General features: G+C 44.3%; 1 protein-coding gene across 1 annotated transcript; it reads left to right on the top strand.

Annotated features, from left to right (window-relative positions):
- The first annotated feature begins 6,045 nt into the window (after window positions 1–6,045).
- LOC139671423 (endogenous retrovirus group K member 7 Gag polyprotein-like) lies at window positions 6,046–7,908 on the top strand. Its single transcript, XM_071554247.1, has one exon. It carries the CDS (start codon window positions 6,046–6,048, stop codon window positions 7,906–7,908), a length of 1,863 nt encoding a protein of 620 aa, XP_071410348.1.
- The last annotated feature ends 3,850 nt before the right edge of the window (window positions 7,909–11,758 follow it).

The following is an 11,758-nucleotide window of genomic DNA, read 5'->3' as shown; positions in this document are numbered from 1 at the left end:
GGTGATGTTTCCCAAGATGTCAGGGATACCTGAGACAGGCTCTTTTTAATGCCAGGATTACCAAATAAAGATGCTAAGCAGTAAGACATGGGCTGTCTACCTTTTATATGTGAGTTTGCTCTTGTATAGTGGGAGTCTCAGGCGCTGAAATGCATACAAGCATTTCCAAGAAGCAGAATGCCTCAGAGTGCTCCCTCTGGGACAGATTGTTCAGCATTACCCTTTCTCCGAGTTGAGCCTTGAAGATACATTTTAGCCCTATATGATCAAGAAAGAGTTTTACTCCTCATAAATTTAATCTTGTGTTCAACTAATTTGCAGGTAGTGAGAAAGTTATTTTCTTGCCTGTGCACAAAGGACTTACCTTGCAACCTACAACAGAGCAATTAGTGTTACAAAGAGTTAGACGCATAAATTCAATCCCCTCGATAACAAGTACATATTAGCTTCATGGTTATGAATTAGGTGTGTTATATATATAGAAAGCCTGTCCCCTGGACAGTAACCAAATGTAAGAGCAACCTGTTATCTATGAAATGCTTAAAATGATTAAAAAACTCAAGTCAAAGTAGGTTATTTCTGTCCATTTACAGTCCAGGAAGTCCTTGCATCTGATCTAGCAGTGGTTATTTTCAAATGTCTTTTAACAATAAAACTAGATAAAATCTTTAATTATGATGTGAGGTTGCAAAGTATGCTAGTAAACAGAACTAACTTCAAAAAGACTGTACTGAGCAATCTGTTCTCTGCAGCAGGGCAGTAGTACCTGATCAACTTAAGAGCTAAAGTTCATTGACTATCAGAAGGGCTCAGTATCCTAAGCTGTTAAACCATGAGACAATTTTGGCAAGCCTAAATGGTGCTTTCACACCAGATATCTCCTCAAAGGGTTATCATGCAGTGGTTTTTTGTGAGGTTATCCAGCTTTTCTCATGTTGCAGGACAAAACACCTTCCCCATGACCTGGAGAAATCCCTTCCTACAAAACTGAAAGTAATAAACTCCCTTCCTCTATCTTAAGCTGTTCAGCACACCTTCATGAGGGATATTTGGAAACATTACCTGCATGTGTGCGAGCCCTATGCCTCTTTTCTGGGATGTCATGCACAGGACATGTTTGCTCATCATCTGACAGCAGATGGGCCAGATTCCTGCCATAGCTTCTAAAGCTGCCTGCAGTCAGCTGTGTGATTTTAATAATACAAAGGTTCCAAGCAATCTGTTAAATGCAGATATTTCATAGGTCTTTAAAATAAGTAGCTGGAATCTTCACCATACTGTAACTTCGGTTCTATGTCTTGTGTGCTCTGGAGTGAGATGGACATATTGTGGAGCAAAGCACACCTACAGGGTGCACCATGCCTGATCTGCCTCTATAGTTAGCTCACTCCAAAAGAGAGCCAGGGAGGGAACTAATGTACACACGTATTGTGTGAACAGTCAGGGGCTCTGGAAGTTTCATCTGTGGACTCCCACATCACAGCAATGCAATATGCTTGCTGCATCACCAACCAGCTTCTTTGAAAAAAAAAAAAAGTCCTCATAAACATATCGAACAGTAGAAAGTACTAAAAAAAAAAGCCTCCCCTCCACCTGGGCACTGTCCTTTTCAAATTTTATTTCCTCAAACAAATATTGTAAAATTACCCCAAAATCTAGGACAAGTTGACTGGTGCCTCCCTTTTCAAATTCTCATTCAGTGAGGTCATAACCTTTCTGCAGATAAACCACGGATCTCTTTTCTAGTTCTTAGTATTTTTTTTCATTATGTTATATCTAGGAAAAGTAGTCAGGTGGAAGTTTTGTTGTTTGCATTTTAATTAATTTTTTTTTTCTGTGGGATGTGCTCAAGAGTACCAGCATTTTCATTGTTCTGTATCAACTTATGATACCTCGCTTATTGTTAAGTGCTGATCATCACTAAGCAAAGATTGAATTTAAGCTTTGCCTAATTTTATTCTTTATTGTCAAAGAGGCCACATTCATACTGCATATGGATGAAGTGTGACACTCAGGAGCAGAAATAGCTCTTTCTTTTCCTTTGCATATGGATGTATAACTCTTGAATTATTTACACCTACAAAACAATGCATTACAAAATTTGCCATGATAACAGAAAATTTTCTAGCAGAATAAATCCAAGGGAAGTTTTTCCTCAGTATTCTAAATAATGTAGATTACAGAAAATATTATATTCCTTCCTAGAAAAGCTTTCTGTACAGATAGATGGGAATTAGCTTTGCAATGATAATGAGACCAGTAGTTCAGCTCCTAAGGGTATGAAATGTTCATCTGCTCTTAGAGTACAGTGATTTCAGACGAGTCATAAAACCTCCTAAACCTGTATATCCCAGTTAAGTACATGTCTCTTTCTTACTAAATGTAGAACAACCTTTTAAATCCCAATTCTGATATCAGAACTCCTAGGATTCTCCAACCAATACCCCACCACATCTCCCCAAATGATTTTTGCCTGAAGGAAAACTACATACAGCTTTTTCCATCAGTTAAGTGCATTAACTGAAAAGTGCTGGAAATCTGTTGCTATCTTTTCTGGATCTGATATGTGCTACAGAAATCTTGCAGAATTACAAAATAGCTGAGGTTGGCAGGGACATCAGGAGATCATCTGGTCCAACACTCCTGCTAAAGCAGGGCCACCCAAAGATGTTTGTGCAGAAAAAGGTCCATACAACTTATGAATATCTCCAAGGATGGAGTCTCCACAGCCTGTCTGAACAATCTCAGCCAGTGCTCAGTCACTCTCACAGTACAAAAGTGGTTCTTGATGCTGAAGAGAGAACCTCCTGTATTTCATCTTAGATGCTACTATCTGGTATTTCAGTTTTGAACCCAGCCTGAACATACTCTTTTATGGAGTGATTTATAGTCTTGTTACAGCAAAGAAGTGACAGATTTCTTGATAACACTGTCTCTCCTGCTGTCAAGGAGCTCAGCTGTTTAATTTTTATCACAATGATAGTAACTCACAGGACTGAAAAGATTCTATTTGCTGTAGCATGCATCTTATGCACTCAGCCTATTGTGAAGGGATCAGGACAGCTCAACTTTTCATATTCTAAATTTCAAAACATTACTGTGAAATATGGAAAGAAGGTAATCTTTATTTTTTAGCTGAGTAACCCAGAGGCAAGAGAAAGCAAGCAATTTGTCAAGGGGTACCCATATGTGTAGCTGCAGCACAGAAAAGCATTGATCCCACTTCCCAGAGACTTTCCTGCAATCTTTGCTCTCAAGGAGGCTATGGCTTTTCTCCTTACCTGACAGTGATGATGTCCTTCACTGAAGAAAGATTTCATAAAGTGCTGTCTGAGCAAAAACTTCCCCTGATACATCTCCTCTGCTGTCATTGATGATGTATGTCACCATGGTTCAGTGAGGACATACCTCAGATGAGCCTGGCTCACAGATAGAAGTACTTTTTAACAGAAAAAAGTACTTCTTTTATTCTAAATTCTAAAGTCAAAACAAAATGTTGGTGATATTTACTTTTTATATCCAGAGTACCTGATGCAACATTCAAATTTTTCTTTTCTTGTTTACACGCATATTATGGTTGTCAAAAAAGACTAAGCAAAATACTGATCCAGAAACAAATCCTTCACATTAGATAAATTTCAGACTGGAGAAACTGAAATTAAATATTCTGGGCTAATTTCAGAGAAAGAGAACCAGCACATTCAAATCCAATGAGTACTAGTTACAGGTACAGTGGAAAACTGCAACTAGAATTTATTATGTCAAACTTCCACTCCCCTTGCTAGCTCAAAACTTACAGTCTCAGCTCTTCTCCTGAAAATGGTTGCATGGCAACAGAAATTGTGTAAAGAGTTGTAACAGGCTCCCTTTGACTTAAAGCAGACAACAGGCTATAACCACTGCAGGATTTATACAAACTTTTTTTTTTTACAAGAACCTTCTTTCTATCAACCTACATTACAAAATAAAATGATGGCATTATCAGGCACCTTCCTATTTCTAATTCATAACAACAATGTTACACAAACTCTATGCCTATTTGTCACCCCTAACTAGACAGCTCTCACTGGAAATGAATAAGATGAGAAGGTTTTGTTGTGTTTGCTTTCCTCAGTGCTCCCAGGCCAGCTAATTTTTTGTTGGAATATGAGACAAGTCAATAATTTCTCTAACTTTAGCTTTCATAACCCATTCATTGATTTTCAGTAGATTTTGTTGTTGGGATTTTTGTTGCTGTTGTTTTGTTGTTGGCTTTTTTTTTTCTTGTTTTGTCTAGATGACAGTATCCATCCTTGAATGGCCCCTTTCTGTCAGGTTGAGTCCCACTTTTGCAAGCTGACAACTAGGTTTACCTTGCCATAGTGGTGGGATTTTGAAGTGGCCCTGAAGTATCAGTGAAAGTTGTGATATTAAAAACTTCTTGAGTTCTGGCATAAAATCTGCAGAAAATCAACATTTTTGCATATTAGAAAGTATGTCTGTAATGGTTTGACGGTAAACCGGAGGGAGAAATGAACCTAACTCAAGAGAGATTACAAGTTACAGTTACAATTTACTAACAAGATTACAATAAATACAATGATACAAAGAAAAAATGGTTTTAACCCACAAAAAACAGATGTATAACCCAGGACCCTGGGATGAACACAAAGGTGTTCATTGGTTCCTGTGCTGAGCACCACGTGGTCTTTGTGAGTCCAAATTAAAAGGAAAGGAAAACCTCTTGGTGAGGATAATGGTTGCAGTTTTGTCGAGAGTGGCAGTTGCAGTCCTGTCGAGGTTCTGGTCGTCCTCTGGATCTGATGAGTGATACCAGAAGTCCCAAAACCTGAAGATTATGTATGCTCAGGTTCAGGTGGGAATACCCAGTACCTCCCCCAGGGTGGGGAGTTTCACAATGGGTGATCTAACTCTGTGAGTCATAGGATATTTTTGGAATTTTTGATGGTCTAGGTAGTTGCAACTGCCTATTATGCCACTCTCTAATGGTCCATTAGCAGAGATGACCCATCAGGCTGGATGTGAAGGTGCTAATGCCTCCCCGAGGGGGAGTGTTGTAGTTTTGATGCAAATTTTCTCCCTGCCACTAACTCCCCATGCCATTAGTTAACAAAAGAAGTAGTTAACTACTACCAATTTCTTCTTGATCGCTTTGGGTGGGATATTACACAGCTCTAGTGGAAGGTTGGAGCTGTATGTGTTGTCTGTCAGAGAGAAAACTGTTTGGCTGCTCCTCGCTGCTCCTGTGGAATAAGCTGTTTTTTCTTGCCACTGCTGTTTCTCCTGGTTTTTGGCATTTGGAGTCCCCGGTCACTGCTCCAGCCTCACCGTCTCTGGCAGTGTCACGGCCGCCTGCTCCCCCGTGGCAGCGACCCGAGAAAAGAGGAGTCACAGCTGCCTTTTGGGACACACTGCAGCTCTCCACTCCCAGCTTTCCTTCTTCATTTGGTGTTGGGATTTCATATGCTCTTAGATCTAAAGTGTGAGTTGTGTATTGAACTTGTTTCTGTACTTAGCGTGTTGTAGCTTCAAGGACTAGTTAATGAGGTCAGCAGCTCCTGCCACCCTCTCAACAGATGTGTGTAATCGGCCAATTAGAGCAAGCTTTCTCATGCAAACAGCATTGTTAACCAATTATCAGTGCCAAGGTGGCGGAGCTGCGGAGGAATTCAGCTTTTGAAGTGTATAAGAGTTTTGTGAGCGGATGAATAAAGTTGCCTGTTGCAGTAACTTCTGTGAAGTCGTCTCAGCAGGTCACAAACCCGTCTCCCTCGGTTACAACTGGCGCCCGAAAACAGGTTGCTAGCGTTTCGCAAAATCTGGCTGGACCAGACGTGCGATTTCAGTCCGCGGAATCTGAAGAATTCAGACGTGTGGACCCTGTCCCGCAGAATCCGGTACCTGGACGTGCAGGACGTTGCCCACAAGATCCAGCTCGTCTGGATATGTGAGTGCCCTTGCAAAAGGAAGTAGTGGGAGAAAAGGTCGAGCACGCCAAAGGTTTTGTCGACACCCCGGGCGTGGTGGGCTGTAAACAAGTGAAAAATGGAGAAGGATGCAGCCCAGCAATTGTTCTTAGAGTTTCTCGCTGTGCGAGGCATTGCTGTATCCACGAAAAAGCTGTTACGTTTGCTCGCGTGGGCTAAGAAAGCAGGACTCTTTAAACTGCCATCGCAACTTTTTGATGTGTTGGAGTGGCAAGAAGTAGGTGATAAGCTCCGTGAAAAAGCAATAGATGGTGGCAAAGAGGTGAAAGAACTAGGACCAGCCTGGCGAGAAGTTATGAGCCACCTTAAGCAGTACCAGGCTGAGAAGAAGGTGGCTATGGCAGCTCAACATATGCTAGATGACAATGAGGACCGACGTGGCCAGTCTGGACTTTTCAAGACAGTTCCTGTAGCCCCTGGCGCGGAAGTACCAGTCCTTCAGAACGCTGGTGAGGTGCAAGAGGCTGCTGCAGCTGCCGAAGCCTCAAATTCCGCTACGTCAACTGCCGATGCTAGGGACGCTGGCTGCCGTCCGAAAACGCCGAGGTTGACCCCGCTCCCACCCAGCGGCTCCAGCGACTCTGATTCCGATGACGACATCGACCGCAAGCGCCGAGATGGGGGCTCTCGGATCCCCTCCACTCCGCGCTATAGGCCGCCACCGTGGGCTCCACCACCCCCTCGCCCCACCGGCATCACGGATAACCTGAGGGCTCTTGACTTCGGGAATGACGTAATGATAGAGTCGGGTGGGGGGTTACTACTGCGTCCTAGGAATGGGGGAAATTGGTCCGGTATAATACGGGATGCCTTGCTGGAGGGTGATTGGGCGGCGGTAGGGGCTTTGGGGTCTCATTGTGGGTTTCCCGTACTGCAAACTACCAACCCGCAGGGCCAGGCCATAGGAACTCACAAGCCTCATGAATGGAAGCTGTTACAGCAGCTACAAGCTACGGTTACTCAATACCAGCTGCATAGTGAACCGGTAAAACAAATGCTGGGGTATGTCTTTAGCGCAGATCTTTCGTGTCCAAATGACTGCATAGCCTTGGCAAAATTGCTATGCACACCATCTCAATATGTGCGGTGGGAAAGGTTATGGGAGGAGGAATGTAGAAAGGTTGTGAATACACCAGTGCCGCAGGGGCATGCATTGCATGGGTTACAGCTCGATATGCTAATGGGGCAAGGCCCGTACGCAGCGACTCCCAGACAGCTCCAGTTTCCTGCTGAGTTCCATAGAGTGTCTGCAGAAGCAGCTCATAAGGCGTTGTTGCGTATCCCAACAGAGAAAAAGGGGCCAAACTGGGCAAATGTGCGTCAGGGTGAGCAAGAGACTTATGAGACCTTTATTAATCACTTAGTCAGTGCTTTGGAATCTGATGCAGATTTGCAAGAAGGTATGAGGGAGAATCTCCTTAAGACCTTCGCCTTTGAACATGCAAATAGCAAAACTAGATTGCTCTTAAGGACTTTGCCTAAGGAGGCCTCGCTGGTGGATATGCTGGACCGTGTTTCCAGAGCTCAGGCACAACAACAAAATGTATTTTTAGCTGAGGCTGTGGGGGAGGCTCTGAAGGAGCAGAATAAGTCTATCACAAATATGCTTCAACAGCTCCCCATGCTCATGGCAGTTGTAACACGGCCGCATCCCAGAAAGGGGGATGGGTGTCGCAATGGCAACCGGGTGTGTTTTCGTTGCGGCAAGCCAGGGCATGTTCGTAAACAATGCATGGCTGGACCAGTGTGGTGCACCCTGTGTCAAAGTAGGAGTCATGCTGGCAAAGCGTGTAGAAGGTCGGGAAACGGGATAGTGAGCGCGAATGGGGGTCGCGCGGGGACAACAGTAACTCCCAATGTTGTGAATGGAGCGCTCTCACCACTGCCGGGAGCCTCGGGATTGACCTGGCAACAACAGTAGATGTTGTCTTGACTGACACATCTCCCCAAATGATTCCTACTGGGTGGCAGAAACCGAGAGACTCCTTTGGGGCGTTGTTGTTGGGTCGATCATCGGCAGGGCTTAAAGGATTAGTGGTGCTGTCAGGCTTGATTGACGCTGATTACACGGGGAAGGTTAAAATAGTAGCACACACCTTGCAACCCCCCATGGTCATCCCAGCGGGAAGCCGCATAGCCCAAGTCGTGCCGCTGACTAACCTGCTACAAACAATGTCCTTAGGGAAAAGTGTGAGTAACATTCGAGGTGATCGTGGTTTCGGTTCTTCAGGGCCAGTGGCGTGTTTGTCGCTGCAGCTAAAATCGTAACCCATTTTGAAAGCCATTCTCTCCTATAACGGAGAGCGGTACCCTATTCAGCTGCTGCTAGACACGGGGGCAGATGTCACAATGGTTAGCCAAACTTTGTGGCCGCCGCATTGGCCGTTACAGGTGGCCACGGAAAGGGTTACTGGCCTCGGGGGCATAACCATGGCAAGGACATCCCTCGGTCCTGTACAGATCGCTACCGAGGAATCAGTGGCTTCCGTAGTTGTCTATGTCTGTCCCCTTTCCCCCGGACTCCCAGGGCTTCTTGGCAGAGATGCGATGACGCAAATGGGAGTAACACTGTCTACCGTAGGGACGGTTTTTTCACTGCGGCCATTGGAAAGCCACCACCACCCCGGCCACTCGTCTGGCTGACCAATGAGGCTGTCTGGGTGGAGCCATGGTCGTTGACAAAAGAGCGGCTGGAAATTGCTCATCAACTCGTATCAGAACAAGTTGAACAAGGCCATTTAAAGAGTCTGTTAGTCCATGGAACACCCCGATATTTGTCGTGCCAAAGTAGTCAGGGAAGTGGCGTTTGCTTCACGATTTGCGAAAGGTTAATGAGCAGATGCAGCCTATGGGGGCAGTGCAGTCAGGTCTACCAAACCCGGCTATGTTGCCTGAAAATTGGCCACTGCTGATTATTGATCTTAAGGATTGCTTTTTCACAATCCGTTTACACCCTAATGATACTCAGAGGTTTGCATTCACCCTGCCTTCGCTTAATAGGGCAGAACCGGCGAAACGGTTTGAATGGACCGTCCTGCCCCAAGGCATGAAGAACAGCCCCGCCTTGTGTCAGCTCTATGCAGCGGCTGCGCTAGCTCCACTAAGGCAAACATGGCCACATGTACTAATTTACCAGTACCTAGACGATGTGGTTTTCTGTCAACAACAGTCCTTTACTTCTGAACAAACTCAGCAAATCCTTGACACCCTCTCTGCCTTTGGACTTCAAATAGCACAGGAAAAGCTCCAGATTAGCCAGCCTTGGAAGTATTTAGGGTGGGCTATCCCCGATTCAGTAATCCGTCCCCAAAAACTGACCATATCAACAGAGGTTGTTACCCTGCATGATGCTCAGAAACTATTAGGGGATCTGCAATGGGTACGGCCAGTGGTAGGCTTATGGAATGAAGACCTTGCACCTCTGTTGCCGCTGCTGAAGGGTACAGACCCTACCCAGCCTGTCTGTGTCTCTGATGCACAACGTATGGCCCTCCAAAACATTGTAGACAAAGTTAATAATAGATGGGCACACCGCAGAATTCTCAATTTTCCATTTTCGGTCTTTGTTCTCCTGTCAGCCCCATTCGTGAATGCAGTGATTGCTCAATGGCAAAAGAAAAAGGGGGGAAAACAGAAGGAGAGAGTGTGTGTTTGGTCCAGTTATGCCCAAGAAAAGCATTGTACCACTCATTGAGAGCATGGCAAACCTCATTATGAAGGCTAGAACGAGAACAGTTGCCATTTCAGGGGCAGAACCAGAATATGTCCATCTGCCCATGACACCAACAGAACTTGAATGGGCCTTGAATAACTCAGAGGTGCTTCAACGAAGCTTGCTAGGATGGTCAGGTTCCATAACCACAGAATTTCCTACAGGGAAACTTGGGGCCTTGTTAACCATGCAGAGATGGTCAGGCATACCCTTGTGCTCTAGAACACCGCTGGTGGATGCTGTCACTGTGTTTCTGATGCAGGGAAGTTATCGAAAACTGCTGCCATTGTGTGGAAAACAGATAATCAGTGGCAAAAGAAAGTGCTAAAGGGAACTGCTGAGGATACATTGCAGACACTAGAACTTACCGCGGTATGTTGGGCATTTAATCACTGGATGATGAGTTCATTGAATGTAGTAACAGATTCATTGTACGTTGCAGGTGTGGCCCAGCGCATTGAGGATGCAGCAATAAGAGAAACTGGTAGGCCGCGATTAGTGCGATTGTTCCAACAGCTCCAGCAAGCTATTCGACAGCGCAGCTTGGCGTATTGTGTAATTCACATACGGAGCCATCAGTGGAGTTTGGGTCTGGGACAGGGCAATGCAAAGGCAGATGCACTAGTCTCTGCAGCAATAACAATCCACTGTCCACTTAACAAATTCGAATCTGCCAGGATGGCGCATAATCAATTCCACCAAAATGCTAAAGGTCTGATGAGGGACTTTGAGCTCTCTCAGGCAGAGGTCTCTGGAATTGTGAGAACTTGCCCTCAATGCAGCCACCATGGGCCTGGAATTGGCATGGGAGTGAATCCACGCGGGTTAAAAGCCCGAGAAATATGGCAAATGGACGTCACACACGTACCTAGTTTTGGGAGGCTTAAGTACGTCCATGTCACAGTTGACACTTACTCGCGGTTTGTATGGGCCACTGCACAAACAGGAGAAAGGGCTTTGCATGTTAAACGTCACCTGACGCAGTGTGTGGCAGTCATGGGGGTTCCAGAAACCATCAAAACAGATAATGGGCCTGCATATGCCAGTCAAAGTGTGAAAAAGTGGTTTCAACATTGGGGAATTAAACATGTAACAGGGATTCCTCACTCCCCTACTGGACAAGCTGTAGTTGAACGAACCAATAAAACCTTAAAGGAATACTTGGATAAATTTAAGGATGAATTAAATATTCAGGAGAAGCTAAACAAGGCACTCTTTGTAATGAATCATTTATGTATTTTGGGGGATAATGCAGAACCTGCAGCTCTATTACATGGTAGAGCTCTGTCCAAAATACAGCCCAACTGTACTGTCAAGGTTACTTATAGGGATCCTAAAACAGGTGAATGGAAAGGCCCTGCTGAAGTAATATTCTTTGGGAGAGGCTATAATTGTGTTTTAACACCAACAGGACCTCAATGGATTCCGGCAAAGTGGACCAAGGCAGCCACCAAACAACAAGATAAAGACACACCAGACGACGACAATCAGCATGGCGACGATATTACCTTTCGAGATCAACCTGTTGGACTCTGCCAATTGTTTGGGTCTGCTTAGGTCATATAAGTTGTCACCTGTAATAATGATAGAACTGTGTATGTTTGGTAGTTCTGCTGTTATGAGTGAAGTTAGCCTTACTCTGCTGCCAACTCAGGATATTTGGTTTGTCTTTGCCAACGTAACCAGACAGCAAGAGACTTGTATTAGCTAATCTCAAGTAAGAAATCCTTTTATCACATGGTTAAGTAGTATTTTAAGTCTTCTTAACTCTAATCAGTGCCTTATAACTCTTACTATGCCGGCATTTATCTGTTTTAGTGACTAGTGTGGATAAGGTTTCTCTTTTAAGTTTTTAGTTTACTTTCTTAAGATTAATAAGTTAGCATTGTAATTCGGTTAAGTTAAGTCTTAATGATATTATTGCTGTGTGTGTTTATATTATACTCTTAGGATGTTAAGTTAGGTATGTTAAGTAAGCCATTCTGCAGACAATTAATCAAACATGGATAGTTAAAAAAAAAATAAACGGGGGAATTGTTGGGATTTCATATGCTCTTAG

The sequence above is a fragment of the Pithys albifrons genome, chromosome 4, assembly GCF_047495875.1.
Source record: "Pithys albifrons albifrons isolate INPA30051 chromosome 4, PitAlb_v1, whole genome shotgun sequence".
In the NCBI taxonomy this organism is placed as follows: Eukaryota; Metazoa; Chordata; class Aves; order Passeriformes; family Thamnophilidae; genus Pithys; species Pithys albifrons.
Note: the sequence above shows the minus strand (reverse complement) of the source record. Positions and strands in the feature narration are given on the sequence as shown.